Source organism: Cygnus atratus, chromosome 11, assembly GCF_013377495.2.
Source record: "Cygnus atratus isolate AKBS03 ecotype Queensland, Australia chromosome 11, CAtr_DNAZoo_HiC_assembly, whole genome shotgun sequence".
Classification (NCBI taxonomy): domain Eukaryota; kingdom Metazoa; phylum Chordata; class Aves; order Anseriformes; family Anatidae; genus Cygnus; species Cygnus atratus.
Genome location: NC_066372.1, coordinates 5,026,388 through 5,048,643, shown reverse-complemented (window position 1 = coordinate 5,048,643; position 22,256 = coordinate 5,026,388). Strand labels below are relative to the sequence as shown.

The window sequence follows — 22,256 nt, the reverse complement described above, 5'->3', positions numbered from 1 at the left end:
TTTAATTACCTTTATGATTGATGTCACAATCTATGGTGCATCATTGGTCTTCAGGGGGCTGTATGCAGATAAGTGTACACCTGCTATGTTTCCCTGACTAATTATACTTTGGAAATTATTTTCTTAAAATGTAGTAGTAATGCTAAGTGTCAGGTTCCCTTTTTAGCCTTCTAGTAGGCTTTTATCCCTGTGCTTAGGGGTTCTTACAGTTCTGTAAGCATAGTATGTTTTATTTGTATCAAAACTTTGACATATCAGTATGTCTTAATGGTTTATGATGTTTTCTGTTCACTTTTGTTTGTTAAAGCTCTTAACACGTAACTTTCTGGAAAGTGGAAGTGAAAAGTCTAGGATAGGAGCTTTCTATTTTGAGGGAAACCAAAACACTTTCTGTATGTTCTTGGAAGGTACTTTAATACAAACACCCAAATGGCATATGAAGTAAATCAAAATAAGTTCAAGTATGCTTCCTAAATATTTGTGTTGGAAGAACTCTACACTTTTTACTTCATAGTGAACATTTCTTTTGTTACTTGGAAAAAACATGTTCTAAAAATACTGTGCTGTGAGAATGTTTAGACTTCTGTAAACAGGGAGCATTCAACCTAATATGGCTATATTGCAGGAGTAAATTGCAATACCAGGAAAACTAAACATCTTCACTTCCTTGACTGTCATTATTTAGGAATAAATGGCTTTCTTCTTGAACATGAATAGGTAATAATTTTGACAAGAAATAATGCTTGTGTACTGTAGCTAACTAACTTTGATACATTTGATAACTTTGATCATTGTATTCTGCTTCCAAAGGATAACTTTTCCTCAGTCTTTAACAGAACTTGAGGAGAACAATTTTAGATCATGATTTAGGTATAAAGGGAAATCAGCTCGCTATCTCTCTTTATTTTCTTACCGAAAAACCCTACTAATTAGAGAAAATACTCAAAAAATACAAAGAATATAATGGATTGTTGTATTTTAAAATGTTTTAGTTGTTTTACAGATCATGTGCTTTACATTTTTCAAAGAACTGTAAAATATTTTTGTAAATAGCTTTGCCTTCAGCATTTCTATTTGAATAATTCCTTTTATATTTCTTGATTTATTTGTAAATGATTTTTATTATTTTAATATTAAAACATTTAATATTAAAATAGTACAATAATATAAACATTAAAATTGTATTCAAATCACCAACACAAAGAACTACATTAATAATTAGTATTAATTAATAATGCTTTTCAGAATCAGGTAAATTCATACTTTTATAAATTTATCAATTTTTTTCGTCCAGGAAGAAGAAAGACGCATGGCATCTGTTGCAGCAAGGAAAGAAGAAGAAAGGAAACGTGAAAGTCATAAACAAAGCTTGATTAAGGTATTTTTTTATGGCTGTTCTAAGCCTAACTAAAATTAGGTAAATCTACTAGAAACTAGTTTACATTAATATTCTATAACTTAATATTTTTGCCGTATTTCTTAGTTCTCCCAATGTATCTCTATTTTTTTAAACTTTTTTTTTACAGCTTAAACAGTTCACTCTACATCTGAAACTCTTCAGTGAACTATTCAAGTTACCCTTTACCAAAAAAAAAACCCAACAACAACAACAAAAAAACACAATTGCATGTGCATGTGCTAACATATGTAAAAGGATGGCAAACTCCATTTTCTCAAATCTAGAGATAAAGTAAAACCAAGAGACTTTGCAGTGATTTCAGATTCCTTGAACTTGGTCTTCCCCATCAGGTGAGTGCTGACATAAAGGGTTTTCTGAAGTAGCTTTTCCTTCATTCTTTCCTGTTGAAGTTATTCCTCTCTGTGGAAAGAGCTAAGCAGTTATCAGAGCAACAGACTCCAGCTGTCTTCTTTTTTCAGAGGAACACTTATGTACTGTACTGACAGGCCTGGTTAATGCTTTTACGTATGAGATGGAATAGCTCCAACAGGGGAGACAGAGGCACACTCCAGAATACTCTTACAGGCCAGTGACTAAATGACCAACACTGCTAGTAGGAGACCAGCGTTCAAGGATGTAAGAATATCAGCATTCTCTTTATTCTGTGAATGTGTTCCCAAATCAATTTTTTTCTTTTAATAGGAGTGCCTTTTAAACTTCTTTGTCGTCCAGTAATGGTTATACAAAAATCTCTTCTAATTTGGCAAACTGAAAAAAGTAATCATGTATCCATATTACTAAATTGTCTAGGTCAAAGCATATTTCATCAGGGGAGTTAGACTAAAAGCAGTTGCAAGAGGCTGTATGAGGAATTGTAGCAAATATACCTTTTAAATTTTCAGAATTATGTACAAACAGAATGTTAACAACAGATTAAAGGCTGTTTGTTAAAAAGAGCCAAATGTATGAATGGAAAAAAGAATTCCATGTGTACTGCACAAGAATGTATGTTTGCATTCAAGAATTTTTGGATTCTTTTGTTTTACAAAAGAAAAAACAAACACTAAAAATTCAACAAAACAGTCTTAGAAACACTTTTTTTTTTTAAACAGTGCTCTTTAATGTAAGATACAGATAAATTTGAAGTCTGCTTGGGTTTGAAGTTTTGGTGCCAGGTCTCAGTAACCCAAAGAAATGGGAAATGAGTAAATAATATTTATACATGATGTTGCTTTAGGCTTTTGACAAGCTAACTGGACTGAAAGAAAGTTTGCGTGTGTTTGTAGTTCATGTTCTTAACCACTTATGTAATGTTTCCTTGTAGTAGGGGGATTGTTTGCCTTGGTGGCATAGATTACTCAGTGCATTTTGCCAATGGAAACTTCCTTTACGGGGAAAAAAGACAAAAAAAAAAATCACTTTTAACTTACAGTGCCTTTACTCAGTTTTCAACTTTAAAATGAAGGTTTTGTTGCTTAATTGAGGTTTCTTCTCATCTTCAAATAGTTAAGTGGCATAAATGTCAAATGACAGTATATTTTGCATGATTCAGTGAGGTCATTTATCTTTTTCCGTAGTAAATATGTTCATATGTTCTTGTGTGTTTGTTTTTTGTTGTTGTTTGTTTTCCTTGTTTTCTTTTTTCTTCCCTGTTTCACACATTCGAAATGAATGGAACAAATCTGCTAATAGATATAATATCCAGTGGCAAAAATCTCCAGGTATAGGATTTTAATCATAGTTATTTCTGAAGAAAATATTTAGAGAATCTTATTCTGGAATGTCAGTGGTTGTCACTTTCCTCCAAACTTTTATAAACTGTCTGCAGTGTAGACGACATCATGAGCATTCATTTTCTAGCAAGTAATTAGCTGTACAGTGGCTCACTCTATGAGGAGACCCTCACCCTCTTATACAGAATTTACCTAATGTGACTAAAAGAAAATCTGGACATTTCAACTTCCTCTTCTTGTGATATGGAACCTTTCCATCACTGATGTGTATTTTTGTGGGACACATGGTGTTATATAACCAGATAACATAATGACTCTTTAGGCAAACTGAGTATGAAACAGCAGAATTTTTAACTCTTTAAAATAAAATACTTTTAGTAGAAGAAAAACGTTAAAGCAGTTTCCATGTATTTTGTGTCATTGTTACAAGCTATTATGGACATGATTTTTATCATAATTGGAAGTCTAGTGGATTTATCTCTGCACTATCAATCACTGAAACTGATCTTGATATTTATTCTTTAATGAGTACAGTAGTTTAAAGCATGAGGGATTTACATGTTCGTATTAAATATTTTACTGTGAAACATTTATATGCAGTTGCTCTTAATTTGCAAATCTCAATATTAATTTTAAGGAAATACCTAGGCTGCGTAGTCACAGATTATAAAATGCTCACTTTTTTTTTGTTAATGTTTCCCTTTTTTAAAGGAAGATGTTCATTTGTAAAGCTTTATACTTCCCACCTCTAACATAGACCAGCATTGTGAGGAATGTTCTTAGTGAACTCAAGTACAGTGATGTCTGCAATTTGCCTAATGTGAAAGGAATTAAGTAAAAGCATAATGTTAACAGTCCCATGTTGCTTTTATAGATTAAATTTAGGAGCTTAGAGAGTATAGGTCAAACTTAATATATCAGAAAGTGTTAATTTCAAACCATAAAATCAGACTTACTCTTGTCCTCTGCCTTTCTGAATAGGCATATCAAATAAATATTCTTTTTTCTATTTGAAAAAGGAGACTGTAATACAGCTGTGTGTTTTGCATTGATTTGCCCTGTTCTATGGGAGGTGTAGTACAAGCAGCTCCAGATAGTCAAAGACAGACTTGTGTGGTTAGCCAAATCAACTAGTTTAAACTTACTGATATACAGCTTACATCTTTATTAAGTTACTTGTTTCTGTTATTGCAAATTTTGTGAAAATGTTATTCCCTTGCAGTTACGCAGAATAGCGCTAGAGTGACACGTTGGTTTTAATGTGAACCAGTACTTCTTTCTTCAATTTAAAATATTAACCACGTTTTGATTAAGCAACATATTTGTGTTGGATCAAACAAGTGAGTTGATACTGCAGTGTCATAATTTACTATGACTTTTGTTTCAGGAAAAGAAACGGTTAACAATTTGTAATATTGCTCGCCAGTGGGAGATACAGCAGAATCGAACAGCTCTTGTGGCTTCTTTAAACCAAGATAAAGATAATGAACCCTGTCAGATCAATGGCAGTACTGCATATGTGTTTCCTGAAGAAAGCAGGTATTTTATTCAGAAATAATTCTTTCTGTTCATGTCTTACGTTCATGTTATCAGCTCTGAGATCTTGCTATTTCATGATCAAAAAGTAAAACATCTTTTGCAGTATGAATTTTGTGAAGTAATTACAAAATTAATATATCCAAAATCATCCTGAAAAGATTTTTAGTTTATTAATAGTCAACAGGTATCACCATAATAACTAATATATACTTAGTCAACTAGCTGCTGTTACATTACTAAAGAAGTTGGCACTAAATTTTTGTGATTTTGCTAAATAAGGGAGGTTTTCATGTTTACAAGAAATGTTTAATATGAATTCTTGAGCCTGCTTAAGGCCATTCATTTCCTTGACAGCTTAGACTTTTACCTTTATTGCCAACAATTGTAATTTCAGTGTATATGAAGAGGTTTTGTAAGCTGAGTCTTGAATTTATGTTCTCGGTTTGAACAGCAAGATCTCCTACTGGACTGCTTTCTTCAAATACCCTTGCTATTTTAGCAAAAACAGTTCTTTGACATAGACTTAGTTTTATTTTTCACTTGATGTTGCCTGAGATGATATCTGTATTGTTAGCTTAAAAAAAAAAGTTACATTTTATTTTTACTTTTTAAAGTAAATTTAGAAAAGTTTCAAAGTAACATTGGTGTTTCTTTAAGTTTCTATTTAAGGAATTAAATCCTTATGGCAAAAGGATTTTAGTCTAACTAGACCTCTGGAAAACTGTATGCACGTATAATTCACATTTGAAAGCAATAGGTATATCTGTTTGAGATAGAGATATATCTAATGATATCAATAGGTATGTATATCTAAATGAAATTTCAAATTCCTCATTGACACTGGTTAAACCAATTTACGATTGCTGTTAGATTTCTATTAAAAGTATAATCTATTAAAAGTATAATCATTTGGTCTTTCACAAAGGTTAAATTAATCCATCTAAAACTTCAGTCTAGATGACAATTCAGTTACTTAAAACAAAACAAAACCCTTAAGTGCACCAACTATCTAATGTGTTTATCAATACAGTCAATGTTCTAATTGTATTATTTCTGTGATACACTCATTGGTTTACTACTTTGCATCTAAAAGGTAGCTACCTGGCACTCCAATAATTGAAAAACTAAATACAGAATTTAGTGGATAAAGTTTATCTTGCATTGGCTAAAACCGAACTAACACATTTTCAACCTGGTAAGCTCAGGCAAAAGCCTGAAAAATAGTCTGCAGAAATTTAATAGCAAGTACAGATTCCTGCTGCGTCTGATCAACACGGGAAACATCAAGTGCAGTCAGGAAGTCTCTCTTTCACAAACAGAATCAATCTGAGGTTCAGTCTATTATTGACTAGATCTGGCTTTTATCTACGCTCAAGTGCAGCATCTTTCTGAAACTTTTTTCTTGACATTTTTAAACTGCTATACTCCTTCCTGTTCTTCTTGTTTCTGAAGCTTTCCCCCCAGCCATATGCAGAGTCTCTGCTTTTTTGCCTTCTTCACAGTTTAATTACACAGTTAGTAATCATCCCCTCCGATCAAGACAATGTAACTACAGTAGTTGGAGCATTAATCTGGTAATGAACAGATTTTCATTGCTTGAGAAATCATGCTTTAAAGTAAAATATTAAGGCTCTTTCCATGGAGTTATAGGAGAGATCTTGCTGCAAAGCTGTCTTTGCTTATGCTGGATACAGTGACTAAAGTTGGTATATTCCAAGTAGTTTCCTGACTGAATGTTATGACTTTTGTCAAATCTAAAATAATAAAACATAATGCATAACATCAGTTTCCAGGTTCTTGTGGAAGTGTTTGTAGTTTGATTTGTAGAATGCATTTTGGAAGTCAAAGTAGTTACTTTTGAAAATTAAAAAAAAATAATAAAATCACCCCCCCCCCCCCCCCCCCCCCCCCCCAATTTTTAACGACATAAACAATGTGTTTTATTTGCACATATACTCATAATACTCTTAGGCAATTTCATTCTGTGTTCTGAATTGGAGAGGTAGGTTTGGAATTTTTTTCTTTTTCATGAAAGGGTAGAGAAATGAAAGTGTGATACTAATGTTTATCAATGATTTAGATTAGTTTAAAGAGATAAATGAAGACATGGCAATGTGTGTTAAAGTAAAGAAGGCTTAGACAACATCGCTGTGTTTTTGCCATGTAGCCCATGATGCTGTTTTACTCCTGATAGGTTAAAATTGACATGGACCTCCTAATATGCTATATAGTAGTAAAGAATTTTGGAACACTCAACATGAGCAACTAAGCAATAAAATGGCAGGTGAAAGTCAGCATGGATAAGTAATTATATCTTCATGTGTGAATTAATGGGCTCCCGAATAACCATTTCCAGTCAAGGGTGAACTTCTGGAAGGAATTGTCAAGAAAACATCTGCTGAGTGATCGCTAATAGTCAAAAAAACAAAATACATTAAATATATTGGGAAGGTTGTAAAGAACAAAACAGTAACCATCACTACACAGCTTTCTAAACCAGTAGTTTGTGCTCATCTTGAATTCTTTGTGCGTTTCAGGTCTGCTCAGCTGAATGTGTTCTGTGGAAGTAAGATGCAATGAGATGAGAGTTGAGAATACCTGGATCTATTGTTTAATTTAAAAATCAGTCTTCTGAATTGGGAAGCTCACGTTATTTTAAAATAAATGTGTAATAATCCTTAATAATTAAAGATTAAACAAGGATAACAAGATTATTTTCATCTCAAAGCAGACTAATGAATCCTGATAGTGTGACATAAGGGTTTTAACTAAGAAGTGATACTGTTGTTAAGAATGCAAGTAATTGTTCAGCGCTGTGAATAGCTTTATCCTTGGTTGGTTTTAATAACTGTCTGATCTTAACAGGCTGGATCCTACTGTGCTTACTCATGTTGTAACTTTTACAGTTTATATAGAGAACAGAATCTGAAGGTGGCTTTGCTTAGATAAGTAACATAGGTTGAAGTTGATTTTAGATAGCTAAAACAAGTTAACATTCTGAGGTAAAATCTTTAAACAGGTTATTAAAAATGAACGACATTTTTTGGTCTCACCAACCCTAACACAAAGTCTTTCCGCTGAAGCAGTAGAGCTGCTGTAACATTACTTGATGAAAAGAGGATTTTCTAGCCCTTAACATTTTTGAACCAGACTGGGTAGTGAAAATGAATAAATGCTGAGCATGGCAACCATATTTGACAGGTCAGATTTTAGTAAATGAAAAGACCATCGTTCAATAGAAATGGCTTTACTGCTGTGAAACAATCTAACTTATATTACTGCATTTTTATTTCCTCCACAGGTCTCTTGATACAATATTGAGCAGTGCTGTACAAGGCTTGTCTGTTCTTGATTCTCATTTGGTGGAAGTGGAAGGAGACACTCTTTACTTGTATGGTTCTGGAGCACTGGAGTGCCTGGATCGAAACTGGAGTGTTCAAACAGCTGGATCTGTTGTCACAGTCTCCTTTATGTTCATGGAATTTGATGAAATTGTTCAAGTGTTAACAAAACTGAGGTTAAAATTTCCTAATTCTGTGGTAAGAATGGCTCAATGTCATCTGTGTGAACAGCTGTGGACTATTTATTTTGCAATGGAACCTTAGTTTGGCAGTCACCCTCAACTGTTTTTATGTAAATAGATACTTTTGTGAATTACATTGGTTTTATCCTATAATGTTTTGTTTAATTTGACACTTTTTAAATACAAGACAGATTCTCAAACAGAATGGTTGTTTTCTTTTCAGACTAGTAATTATTTCCCATAGTTGACCTATCTGATTCTTTAAGAAAAACTGATGTAGAAACATGGTATTGTTTTTCTACAATATTACAGATTGATAGTATCAGGAGACTTTTGTTTGTATTGTAAGTTCAAAGAGCAAATAGCTGATAGAGTAGAAGAGAGACGTAAAATTCAAAGGTAATAGCTGGTTAAATCAGTACAACTCTTGGAATTCTTCACTTCTTGATGAAGCGAAACAACATAATGAGAACCTTTTAGTTAATTTTTTTCTTGGACTTGTAAATCTTTAGCTTTGAAGCAAATAATAAAGTAGTGATGGCATACATAAATTAACTTGTCAGTCAGATGATATGCCTGCTTAGCTCCCTACTTCTTTTTAAGTATAATACTACGTAATGGTTTCATTGAGATAAATGAGTTTGTGGGGAACTTGTTTCATTCAGAAACTTGTTAGGGATAGCAGAATCTCAGCTAGATTTCTTTATCTTCACCATCAATTTTTCCTCTTACCCCCAGTGTGCTGCTGTGTAGATGAATTTACCATGCTTATAGGGACACTGCTATATGGCACTGTTCAAAGAAACAGCAGACTTTAATGCCAGCTTGTGACAGTCAGAAACAGAACATTTAAAATACTGTACTGATTTTTGCGTGAATGTTGTATTTGTTTACAGAATTGAAATAAATCTTGCTCAAGCAGTACCACTCTTTTTGTAACATGAAAACGATAGTGTTGTTACTAAAGGGTTTATAAATTACCTGGGGGTTTGTAATGTTGACATTTTAAAATATATGTAATACACCGTTTAGTTGATACATCGATGTTTTTTCTCCCCAAAGACTGTAAATGAAGTGAGCTCAGTTGTGTAGTCAGACCTAAAGACTTTAAGTTTGAAAGTGATTTGTGTTGAACAGAGTAGGAATCGTTATGTTCTCATAGTGATCACTCATTAGTGATTTCCTTACTTAATTTACTGTGCTTTGAACTTTTTTTTAAAGCACCTGAAGTTTAAGGAGACGAATCTTTTGACACTGAAGCAATTCAATGCATTAGGCCAGGTGCATCGCATTGAACAGTTAACAGTTGATCCTCAGGGAAATCCAGTCGTCAGTTTTACTTTGTGGAAATACTATGTTCTGTTTAGACTGAACCATCTTAATCTACAGAAGATAAATGGAATTGAGGTAAGACATTGTTGCTTCTTTCTTAGTACTGGTCTTACAAGATAAGTTAACATTGTTTTTAAAAATGCAAGTGAGTCACTAGTAGAATGAGCAGAATGATGACATTGTCATTTCAATATTATGGAAAAAAAAAGTGCACTCTATCACATAACTTATTGTACTATGCATTTGTTAAGTAACTGCACTGTGTTACAATTAGAAAAGCAGAGAAAATGCTTTGTTTTTCATTAAAATGTGGTATTGTTTCAGATGCTTTCAATAGCAAACAGTAGTTCAAACTTCCACCTGAGTGACAGATACACCTAAGGGGAAAACTTTTTATTATAATTTTGGAATATGCTTTAAAAAATTTAAAGAACTGTTAGGTTTTACTTTTGATTTTAAGAAGCACTATTCTATTATGCTATATTCAAAAGGATTAGAATGCTAACATTGAACACGAGTGCAGAAATGTGCTTTTGACAGACTATCTAGTAGCTTACAGTGTATTACTTATATTTTTCCAGTGTTATGTAATATAGCTAAAATCAACTTTTCTTTTAGTATACTGAAGAAAAGTGTCTCAAAGAGAATTTTTTTCCTTTTTGCTTTGTACAAGAGCATTAGTTTTTAAGAAGAAAGTTCTCTGAGACATGCTGTTTGAAGTTTTCCTAGTGATAGTAATCTTGGATTAATCAAAAAAAAAAAGAGCTGTCAAGGTTTGAAGTTACTAAACTTCACAAAATTCTCTGCACCAAGTGCTATGGCACGCAATATAACAGATGCATTACAGTGATTGGGTTGGTGCCTGTTTTCCTAACATACTGAACTTGGAAAGAGGCACGTGTAATAGGCTGACATTGATGTGATATTACTGTTACAATCTTTTTGTGAGTAATGGAGAAAAGCATGTACTGCAGTAAGATAGAGAACATAAATTTCTATGAACTCAAGAGTGAATTTAGTATTAGTGTTTCTGTTGACCTTGACTTTGTGCTTCTCTTAACTTAAATAAATAAAAATCACGTATTTCTCTGGCAGACATGTTTCTGTCTGTAATGCCCTTTGTTTCCCTCACTGCCTTGTGCACTCTGTTTTAGACCTTGCTACTGCTAATAGACTGTTTAGCAAGGTCTTCTACTCTTAGACAACTAAATACGGTTTTTTCCATTTTAAGTAACAATGAGCAAAACTAATCACTGTGAAAACAACATTGAATTCATGTGTCTGATTTCCTGAACTATGTTTTCTGTAGTGAATTTCTCCTTGCCTTTTGGTGTTGCAGTGTACGTCAGGCCAAAGATTTGTTGTATCGTCTATAAACATTAAACAGGAATATGATAAGGTTACATTAATTTGAATCAATTTAATTTTATTCACATGCTTTTTTTGTTCTGTATTATGCAAATATTTGAAAGTTCTTAGTAAGTATTGTGATTATTGAAGCTTATTTAAAAATGGGTTGCTTGCCAAAAATATCTTAAGATGTACAGAAATTAAATTTGATCCAGAAGTGAAGAAGTCATTGAATGAATTTCGTTGGACTGTGTTGTCCATGTCAGATTTAAGTGATCATAAAGATTCCTTGTGCAGTCAATGGAAATCCAGGGGTCTAGAAATTTTGCCAACAAACTTTTGGCAGTTCAAATCAGTTCATAAATTCCCTAAGGACAGAAGAAACACAGACCATGGTCTCTAGAATGTACAAGCTAAGGCAAACAAAAAGCAGTAACAAAAATCAACCAAACAACAAAACCTTCAACATGCTTTATCCAAACAGAAATCTGTAAAATTCATCGTGAAAAACTTTCAGCCATTGAAAGTATGTTAAAGGGACATCTTTGTTGTAATTTTGACACAACAGTATGGATCACATTTAGCGAAGTACAATGGAGGAAGGTAAACTTTGTAGGCTTGAGAAACACTGCCATTTATCTCTTTTATTTACTTTTATTTTTATATATATAAATATATACACACTTCTTTTAAAATAAATCTTTTCTGTGATGCTGCCAAAATCAGAGACCATAAATTTAAGTATATTTAAAGTACTAGTAGAAGCAAATCTAAGTTTTGAAGATATGCCTGGAATATGTCTTCATGCGGTGTTTTGTATAACTTTTCAGTTAATTCTGAATGCACGTATGAAATATGAATGTGCCAATTTTCTAACTTCTCTCTTTCTCTCAATTTTATTTTTCCTCATAGGTTACTCAAAACGATACAGTAATGGCGGAAAGACTCTTTGGCATTCTGGCATATGTAGCATCTTCTGAGCTGCCACATTATCGCATGCTTTCGTTATTTGGAGAATCTAGGTAAAATTAGTTCTTAAGATATAGGAAGGAATACGGAGGTTTTGTTATTTTTTTGAATAATACAGTCACTGACTGAAATGGCAACAGGTATTTCTGAGAGAATGAAGTTTTCTTGTTTAGCTTGTTTTATTTCTCTGTTAAAATTTCTGAACATTGAGTTACTTTTTTTTTCAGAAAATCTAGTTCTGTTCTGTTGCTTCAGCTTGAAGAACTATGTTTGTTAAACTATAGATTTCTTAAAACTGAAATGGGATTTCTCTCTGAATGAAACATTGTCACTTCAGTAATATGCTGTTATAGCAGATACAACTTCATTTTGTTCTAAGTACTATCCTGTTGAAATTTCAGAGAAACTGTACGTAAGCAAAATGAACTAAACTGGAATTTGTCTGGAATGTATTGTTTTAATTCTTTTCCACGCTGTCATGATAAATTCTTTCTAGGTAAAAAGATACAAATTCCACAAATAACTTAGGAAAGATAGGTGTCCTGAGTACTGCAGTAATATTAGCACTTCCTGATTCATGAAGACAGATGTTTTCAGAGGTTGTATGACGTCTCCGAAGAAAGATGATAGGAACATGCGCACAAATTCACTGCATGTTTAATTCTCCAATTGGGCTGATATTGGTGAGGATTTATGTAGTTTCACAACGAAGACACTTTTTTTTTTTTGCATTTATTTCGAAGTGGATGACTAAAACAGTTAACAGATTTATGGGTTGATGCTGTAAGAAAAAAGGTGCTTAAAAACTTTTTAGTTTTCTATAGATACTTACTAAAATTTAAGCTGCAAGGATTCCTATTTAGGATGTGAAATATGATACATGTCAAAATGTCAGTTGTATGGAAGCAAATTAACTGAGGACTATTTAGAGTCATCTGTATATTTTGAGTAACTTGAGGATGCAATAAACTTAAAAGCTCATAAATGATATGATCAAAGGGAGAAGAGGAAAAAAAAACACCTCGTCATCACTAGAGACATCTGCACTTAAAAAAAAAATAGTAAATCCAATGATTAAAACTGTAAATCTTTATTTTCTTTCCACAGAATGAAGCAATTCCATGATCTGCTGGAGGGAAAGGGAAAGAAATCTGGGGTTGGAATTGAGGAAAGTAGTGATAACAGGAGAGCTGGAGGAGAAAGCACAGCTCGAGCAATGTTGAATTATACAGCAAAGAATGTTCATATGGAAAAGCTTGAGGTAAGTATGTCATTATAAAATAATTTCTTCCTCTATTATGTATATATTTGACTACTACTCATGGAATTTGTATATCAAATTTCAGTTGTGCTATTTAGAATGATGGTTTTAAAATAACACTGCTTGCCATATTTACATGTATGATCAAATATTTCATCAAACTAATCTCTTCTAGAGAACTGGAAAATGGTCAGTTTGTGTCTTTAAAGAAGTGGTTCCTGAGTAGTACCACAATCTGATAAAAATACATTCTCACCTGAAAGCATTACATTGGTATTGAAATGTGCATACCTTAGTGAAATATCAGAAGTGAACACATCTTTGTTTTACAAAGAATTGCACATGTTAGGATTTTTTTATGGAAGTTGGAAAGTATGTCCCAAAATGAATTGGTGAAAAATACCTTCAGACAAGACTTGAAATAGCACAGCGTCTAGGAATAAAGAAGTTCCCTAGCTTTTAAATGAGTTACAGGGAAGGAAATATATAGAAAATGTACTCACTTTGATTAAGTTGCAAACTGGTTTGTTTCAGACAAGAGCATCAGTCACTCTTGTTTCAATTTATGTTCCTAATCTACATCTGCTTGGTCAGAGGGAAATTTTTTCCAGGGAGAACATGCTTCTTTCAGCCACTATCTCCTTTCTGAGCAATCATGAGTTATAGTTGTGTGCCTCCTGCTTCCCACATTTGTCCCATCGTTTGCTCTTTTATTATATCAAAATATATAAAACCTCTGGTGCCAGAAATTTAATCAAGTTCAGTAAACACTGAATTCAGTTATTGCATTGTGGTTTTATTATCTCGGATACATAACATTGAAAAGAGTGTCAGCATGTATGTAAATTAGCAGTAAACTAACTTGATAAATACTGCCAGATAAGTAAACTTAGCAAACTTAAGTTAGCAGTAAACTGACATAGTAAATGTGATTGAATCGTTTTTTTGCTAAACATGACAGGTTAGGTTCATTGATAAATATTTTGTTTGTTTGTTTGTTTTGTTTCAGGTAAAAGAGCTGGAAAGCATTTTTTTTTTTTTTGCTTTATCACTCATTTAAAAAAAATCTGTTTAGATGGCCCAAAGCAGGAGCTAACATTTTACTAGTCCCATAAATCAAAGTAGTTAGATATTTAGCAGCAATATAACTGTTTTAAGCTTATTATGGCATTTTATAGATACACTACAGAAACAGGGATTACTGCATTTTGACTAAAATGCAGAGCCAGTAGTTTCATGAAGTGTGTTTCATTTATTTTTATTATGAGATTATTTTTAAAGCTTTGGGTTACTTCAGTACCCAATATATAGTACATGTTAGGAATAATGCACTTGCCAGAGCCCATCAGGGAAACTATGAAAGGGATGCTACATACTGGCTTACTTTTCTGTGTGACAATTTGCTTGGTTCTTGTTAGGTCAGGTGGGTAAATATATACTTTCCAACTGTTGTAGTGTAATCAAGAAAAGCTAGGAAGGGAAGGGAAGGAAGGAAGGTAAGTCTGGTGCTTCGAAACTTCTGTAAACTTTTCACTGCTGTCCCAGAAAGCAAAAACACATAAAATTTTAATGCTGCTAGAAGGTACTTATACAACTACTTAAAAGTCGATTTTTGGATAAATTAATTAATCAACAATAGTATGAATATTATTAATACAATAAGATTGTCACATAAGCTTAAGAAGACCCTGGGTTGTGCAGTATAAAACTATCAGAGAAAAGTGTTGCTCTTCCCATGTTAATCACTGGTTTGTTTTTTTTGTTTGTTTGTTTTTGTTTGTTTTAACTCATTAAACTTCTGTGGATGTTTTTTGAATTTGATCTTGTTTGACCTTTTCTTCCTTTCTCTTATACAACTTATAATGAATGGTTTCTCCCATGCAGGAAATCAAGGAAAGAAAAACATTTTGCCAAACATATGTGGAGAACTTAGTGAAAGAAGCTGCGGACATCCATATGAAAAATGAGTCCTTGCAGAAGCTCTGGCCTCAAATGTTCATTGAGCTTGTCAGAGATGCAGTGATAGAAATACGCAATAAAAATTCCTACATGAAACTCTGCTTACAGAGGATTGCTGATCAAAAACAGTAGAGTCAAGGCCTGTTGTCTTGCAGGCTTTTGGTTTCAGTATTTATTGTATGATGTTTCACAAATTTAAAATGATAGAATATAAAATTACTGTCTGTATGGAAAAAATTATTTTTTTTAGCTCCCAGAAGTGTTATCTTTAAATCTTAATTAACTCTGTCATCTTAGCTTTCTTGATAGTGTTCAATTAAAAGTTGACCTGCATAAAACTTTAACAGTGATTTCCTGGCTACAATGAAGAGACTGCATAGAAATAACTTGGTGATGGTGATTATGCCATATGTCACTAAGTTTGTGTTTGTTTTTTTTTCCTGCTACCCTTGCTTCTGTAGTGCTATACCATTGATGATAAGGAATAAATTTACAATCTGTTTGCCATATTTTTTTTATTGAACACTTCCTGATAGTCAACTTTTTGACTATTTCCTGCTGTTTAAAAAAAAAAAAAAAAACAGAACACGAATAGTAGCAGATTTTTTTATGATCAAAAAGTAATAAATTATTGTTTTTATACCCCGAGCTTGATGAATATTTTATATGATTGAGTTTGTCAGATGATAGAACACGTTTTCAGATCGATTCCATGACAGTTCTCAGTATATCAACATTTAACGAACCTATTTCTCAATTGAACAAATTGCCCAAACTTGATTTCAAGTTTATTTCATTACTTTTATTGCTGTTAGTTTGTGTGAATTGTTATACATAAAAAAGGAATTTAGGGTATACCTACTTAAGCTTTATTTTTATTCTTTTATAAATTGTTAATAGTACTTATTTATTGACTATTAAATGCTTAATGGGGTGGGTGGGTTTGAATTAAGGTCAAATGAACTAAAACGTATGCATTCAATATAGTAAGGAAACTGATGAATGTTATTTGTAATCACTGGCACCTGTTTTGTTTCTGTGGCTGTGTGAGAATTTCTGACTGTTATCAATAAACACAAATTCTTCACTTTTGCCCTTCACAGATACTTCAAAGAAGTACTGTATGCAAAGAAAAGTCTTCTCCTTAGTGGTGCATGAAGAGATGAGACTCAGCCTGCCCTCAAAGTCAACAGTGAATGGATAGAAACAGATTCTGTAGTCCAGTGAAGTATAGTGCAAACACCTTACTAGCTTCTGCCCAGAAATTGAATTTAGGAACTATTGGCAAGTCCAGCTGATTCCCTTAGCTAGTGTTTATATGTGTGTAGAAAGTTGTTCCATTTAAATTGAAGTTTTGAGTTCATTGTGTCTTAAGTAAAAGAATCAAGAACCTTTGTTATTCTTTTACTCGATTCAAATTGGTCTAAATTGACTGAAGCTCATTTATAGAAAATAAGTATTCATAAACCAAAGCAAACATGTTGTAAAGGTTTATATGGCTCAAAATGAACGTTATTTTTCCACTCCATGTGGATAAGACTTTCTGGCAAAGCAGAGGTGCAAATTCAGTTCCATAAGGTTCTATGTCCTGAAAGGAGCCTAGAGTCAATAGCAGGAGTCAGGTCACAGCTATCTTGGAATATGGTCTATTTGCATTTGGGTCAAGCTGCTGTATCTAATTTGTCAGAAGGAATCTATTTGCAGAGCATGTTACAGGTTAACAATGGCATGCATACTGTTAAACGTAACTTTCAAATACTCTTGGTTTGGCTTATGGTGAATGTAATCTTCAAAAGCATACTTGCAGATAGCTGTTTTTTCAGTATTTACAGAATTGAATGGAGGTTAAATCACTTAAATTTAATGAAATGTTGAAAGTCCTAAAGAAACTGCTCCAGCAGCTGATAGAATTTAATAGAAACAATCACCCTTCCAGGCTTTTTGAGCAGTTTAATGGAATTTCTAATAAGATGAATGTATTTGATAGGATTGCTTTATTTTTTTTCCATTGGAAAATAGCTCTGTCAAGTTTTATGCTGCATTTTATTAAGGGAGCATATTAAGTCCCCACAAAAAAATGGTGCATATGTGAGAGAGTTTGCAGTATAGTAATACAGTCACTATACAGATGATCTTGCAATAGTTTTTTGGATCCATCAGTTCCTTTACATCATTTCTGCGCAAGGGGGCGGGTAGAGCAATTCCAGCTTCTACATAGGGACAAAAACCTCAGCAGCTGTGTGAAAGTGCAAAACTCTCCTGATGTAGCCAGAGCAGATGGGCCCCTTTTGAATCACATTCAGCAGCAATAAAACACTGGAAAAATGTTTTAAGAAGGGTGGATAGGTCTAGAAGAACAGGAAGTTATCCATGGGAAAATCCGGAGTAAAGCCAGACTTGATACTGAGGCATTAGAAGTATAATCCTGATTGGAGGCTTTAAGGTAGGATCATGAAATTAAGGTAGGATCATGAAAACAACTGAGTGAAATAAGTAAGAGGGTATCGACTGTGAATTGCATGAACATCTCCTTAGAGCGCTCGGTGTTCCCAGTAGAGTGTGAATGCTGCCAGTTGGGACTTCTTTCTCTACTAGCAGCTTTTTTTTGTGACAGGATTGTTTAAATCAATGGAGGGAGGGTAGGTTGGCACCTATTATAAATGAAGAAAATAATATTGGGCTGCAAACTTTCTGTTACATAGAACCAGTAGGGACAAAAGTCTTCACAATTTTTCTAAATCTTTTAAGGAAAGAAGTGAATGAGGGACTAAAGTGGTATTAGACCTAAGAGTACATAGAATTCTAAACAGCAGTTGATTTTAAAACTGTTAGCATGCTATATATAGTTTGTGTACCAAATTTATTCATACAGATTTGTGCGATAACTGTAGTTGCTTATTAATGAATTTCAGAATACCTACAAAGATGGTGTGATCAGCAGATTCCTACAGAATCTGAAACTTAAATACTACATATATAAACTTGCCATGGTAACAGGTATAAACTGAGGAGTTAAAATAGCCATTGACTTAGAAGCTGGTGACCTTTTAATAAAATTTTCCAGTATAAGAACAGCTGTTTACCTGCTTCCAAAGCCCCTAAATGCTGCATAAATCCAAATGTGGATGTCTTCAATATTTCATGGATATCCCATTGAAAATGGACCCTTGTGATCCCCTCACATAGCCTGACTTTGTGTACAAGCCAGGAGGAATAATTGTAAAATCTATATATGTTAATTAGAAATCATCTTAATAGAAAAGATACAGTTCTGACTTATAAATCTTTTTGAAAACTTTTCCATAAAGTTTTGGATTATTTTTAAACTTTCCTTGTTTTCTGAGACAAACTTCCTCTGTTTCCAACCAAGGGCAGATAACGATGTGTCTTTCTTTTTACTCAGTTTTGGTTTAGCTGTGTCATGCGTGAAGGCCCCATTATGTCATGCTGAGTCATTTTTTATTCTGCAGCTGAAATTTGGCCTTTAGTAAGTAGAGTGATGAAGAGCTATATTTCATACACTTTTTTTGATATAGGATCTGAAAAAGTAACGCAGTTGCAGGTAAGCCACCACAGTGGAACAAAGGCAGATGTCATTCACTTGGTGCAAACCAAAAGCTGATCCTGTCAGTTTTGTGGAAGAAAAGGTGCTGAGAAGAGGTTTTATCAGAGCCCAGTAAAGTAAGTAGAACTGCTTTACTGGCTAGGGCCAAGTGTTAAACATGAGTCCTAAAATAACTGAAAACTTATTGTTTTCTGGTCTGGGTAGATCTGTGATAAAAAAAAAAAGTCAAGTATCTTGTTCCACTGCTACAAAGAGCCATACTTTTATCATGTAAACTCTAATAGTATCAGTGATGATAAGGTTAACCTGTTTAAACACTGATCATCTGCAAATTAAGTTAGGATGATCTGCAAACATTAGTGAGTCCACAGTTTTATGCATACAGTCTGCAAATTTAGGACTATTTTTTCTCTTATCAGAGCTGTCAGCTGTAAAACTGATCAACATTGATGCTTTCTGTTGCTGCTATTTATCATAGTAACAACACAATTAACTGCTTTTGTTTAGCTAGTTTATTTAAAGAAGCTGAAGCAAATGCTTGCTATTTCATATTAAGCAACATGCACAAAGATGTAATTTAGATTGAGAGGTTGGCAGTCATATTCAAAATCAAAGTAACTGCAATTTGTTTAGGTTCTACAGGCTACATGAATATTTCTGTTCCCAAATCACACAAACTTCATCTTGAAGTTCAATTTCAGTGAAATTTCCTCTTTAGTTCAAAGTGGTGCCATCAGTCTTCTGGGGATTTGTAAGACTTAGTGCTTTGTTACACACAAGAAGTGGGAAAAGAGGAGAATAGCTATCACTTAGCTCTATGGTGTGATAAAATTGTTTTTATTCAGAAGTGAATATAAGCTGGTTTTGTACACTAGAACATAGAGAGTGTAGGTTACACACACCTAAGACATTCTTACAAAAGGCTAGTTAGTATTTGCTTACGCATAACTACAGACATCACTTCAGGGCTGAATTTTCTTGTACCTGAGCTAAAATGAAATCTACAGGGCTATTTATACAATCTGAGGATTCATTGTTGGCCAGCTTTGCTAGGCTTCTACTATTGGGAAAAAAGATAAGCTTATCTGGAGAAACTCTTCTCTCTTACTGTGCTGAAAACAGCCTTTGTCTACAAGCTGTGTATTGGACTTCATATGCCATACTTGTGTATGTATTGTACTTTTTGTACATGTGTACTTGTGTATGTATTGTACTTTTTTTTTTTCAGTTATAGATGGATGGCTGTATTGCAAGTGGAAACATACTTGATTGACAAAAGTACACTGAGCATAGGAAAGCAGAAAACTGCAGGTTAGAATATTTACACCAAATCCAGTGTTAGAAATATCCATGTCCCTATTAAATGTGTTTGTACAAAGCAGCCCCTATATTCCTTAATGTGTTGACTTGAGGAAGCCTTTACACGTAAATATTTTTTCCAACTTTTTGGAAGATATAAACCAATGGCTTCATGATTGCTCATTGATTTAACAATATAAAATATTGTGATGAAGCTAGCAAGATGAGGTTTTGATGAAGCTAACAAGATGAGGTTTCTTGGTGGTGTAAACTGTTGGTTAACAGGATTGAAATGCTTAATCCCACCTCTAGTTGCTGTCTCCCTCATTAGGCAGATGCCTCCATACTAAGGGATATAAGTGATATAAGTGATATATGTGATATATGTGATATATGTGATATAAGATATCACATATCTTATATGTGATCTTTATTCTCATTATATCATGCGTGCATGTCAGTCCATCTAATACATGATTATAGATGTGTTATTGGAAGTTTTATTATCTAGTATAATGCTACATCTGTAAATGTGTCACTTCTGGTTTGAAACAAGCTATTCCTTTCACTTTGGGATGTCCATACTAGACAATCAAAAGTTGAAATGCTGTTGTTAGCACTACTTCATTTTATACCTAACAGGTTTAGAATTTTACATGAACCAGACCACAGACAAGTTTATTCTTTCTGGAATACTAGACATGGATAACACAAACAGTGCTAACCTTTTCGAAGGAGTGAGAATGATAACTAAAGAATCAAGGTAACAAAAACTTGATGCATTTATATGTAATATTGAACATTTAACGCTTAAGCATGGGAGAAGATAGCCTGGAATCACATATGGTTTCCATCTGTTTATAGTATACCATTAGACAAGAGATTGTAAAGTTAATTCAAACTACAGTGGTGGAGAAATGGGGACTATGAACTTGTCATTTGCATTACTAGCACACAGTCTAGACAACTTACGCAGTTTTGTGAGGAGCGGTGGTATTGAAATAATTTACACTTAGTGAAGGAAATCATAGCTGTATGTAGGGAAGCCATTACTTTCTAGTAATAAAAAATTGATTAGCTAGTACGGTACGCTTAGAAATTAAATTGGGAGACAGTGCATGCAGTTTGTGTTGTATATGGGTGTGTAGCACGTTTGCAGGCTGTTTGCATTAGGTTCCAGTGACCTATGTTTTCTAGTGAAGTAAAGAAATAACACTGAAGAGTTATGACAGAAACAGAGAGCATAGAGTATAGCTTTCTTCCACTTCCTAACTCAGCGCTGAAAATGCAATATTAGTTTTCCTCCAACTGTCATATCCTGAGTAAAGTATGTTAAAGCTGTCAGTGTCATTTGACTATGAAGCTTTTGTGCAAGTCTACGAAAGATAGTCTCTAGCGAAATGTTACTTAAATTCCAAAGATGTTAACTGCAATAAAATGTAAACATTCAGTTTTATAATCTAAGAGAGTGTGGGCTGACTTCTCAGCTTAGAGAAGAGAACATCTGAGGAAATACTGAAGGGAAAGGAAGGTTGTGGTAAGTGCAGTTGGATTAAAGACCAAATAATGTAGAGAATATTTGTTAAAATGATTTTTGTGTGCCGGAGACTGCATGAACACATAGAAATTGGAATATATGAATACATAGCAACAGAAATAACCATTCCCTTAAAGACATGAGCGTGAAAGCCTCTATCTGATGTTGTGTCAGTCTCTTGGCTTAAAACAACCAAATGAACAAACCTAATAATTTTTTCACATTGCAATTGTTGTGGTTTAACCCTAGCAGGCAGCTCAGCCCCACATAGCTGCTCACTCACTCTCCCCACGTGCCATGGGGGAGAGAATCAGACAAGTAAAAGTGAGAAAATTTGTGGGTTGAGATGGAGACAGTTTACTAGGTAAAGCAAAAGCTGCGCGTGCAAGCAAAACAAAATCAGGAATTCATTCGCTACATGCCAACAGCAGGCAGATATTTAACCATTTCCAGGAAAGCAGGGTCCACCAGGCGTAATAGTTACACGTGTTTGGGAAGACAAACGCCATCCCTCCAAATGTCCCCCCTTCTTTCCCATCTCTGTTGTATTGCAGAGCAGGACGCCGCATGGCATGGGCCGTCCCTTTGGGCAGCCTGGGTCGGCTGTCCTGGGTCTGTCCCCTCCCAGCTTCTGGGGCACCCCCAGGCCCCTCGCTGGCAGGGCAGTACCAGGAGCAGGAAAGGCCTTGGCTCGCTGCTCAGCAACAGCTGAAATGTTGGTGTGTTGTCACCACTGTTTTCATCAAAAATCCAAAACACCATTATATGAGCCTCTACAGAGAACATTAAC

General features: G+C 33.9%; 2 protein-coding genes across 5 annotated transcripts in view; both read left to right on the top strand.

Moving 5' to 3' along the window:
- Positions 1-15,409, top strand: part of LRRC49 (leucine rich repeat containing 49) — a 42,106-nt gene extending 26,697 nt beyond the window's left edge. For all 4 annotated transcript variants that reach the window (XM_035553781.2, XM_035553780.2, XM_050712906.1 and 1 more), the window contains 7 exons: positions 1,295-1,378; positions 4,520-4,671; positions 7,973-8,210; positions 9,416-9,601; positions 11,789-11,898; positions 12,953-13,106; positions 14,991-15,409. In XM_035553781.2, the coding sequence (XP_035409674.1) occupies positions 1,295-1,378; positions 4,520-4,671; positions 7,973-8,210; positions 9,416-9,601; positions 11,789-11,898; positions 12,953-13,106; positions 14,991-15,197 (1,131 nt within the window). In that variant the 3' untranslated portion in view covers positions 15,198-15,409. The remainder of the gene's footprint in view (positions 1-1,294; positions 1,379-4,519; positions 4,672-7,972; positions 8,211-9,415; positions 9,602-11,788; positions 11,899-12,952; positions 13,107-14,990) is intronic.
- Positions 15,410-20,593: 5,184 nt separating this feature from the next.
- Positions 20,594-22,256, top strand: part of THSD4 (thrombospondin type 1 domain containing 4) — a 335,185-nt gene continuing 333,522 nt past the window's right edge. Inside the window, exon 1 of the mRNA XM_035554004.2 lies at positions 20,594-20,692. The gene's annotated coding sequence lies outside the window, so the exon portion shown is untranslated. The remainder of the gene's footprint in view (positions 20,693-22,256) is intronic.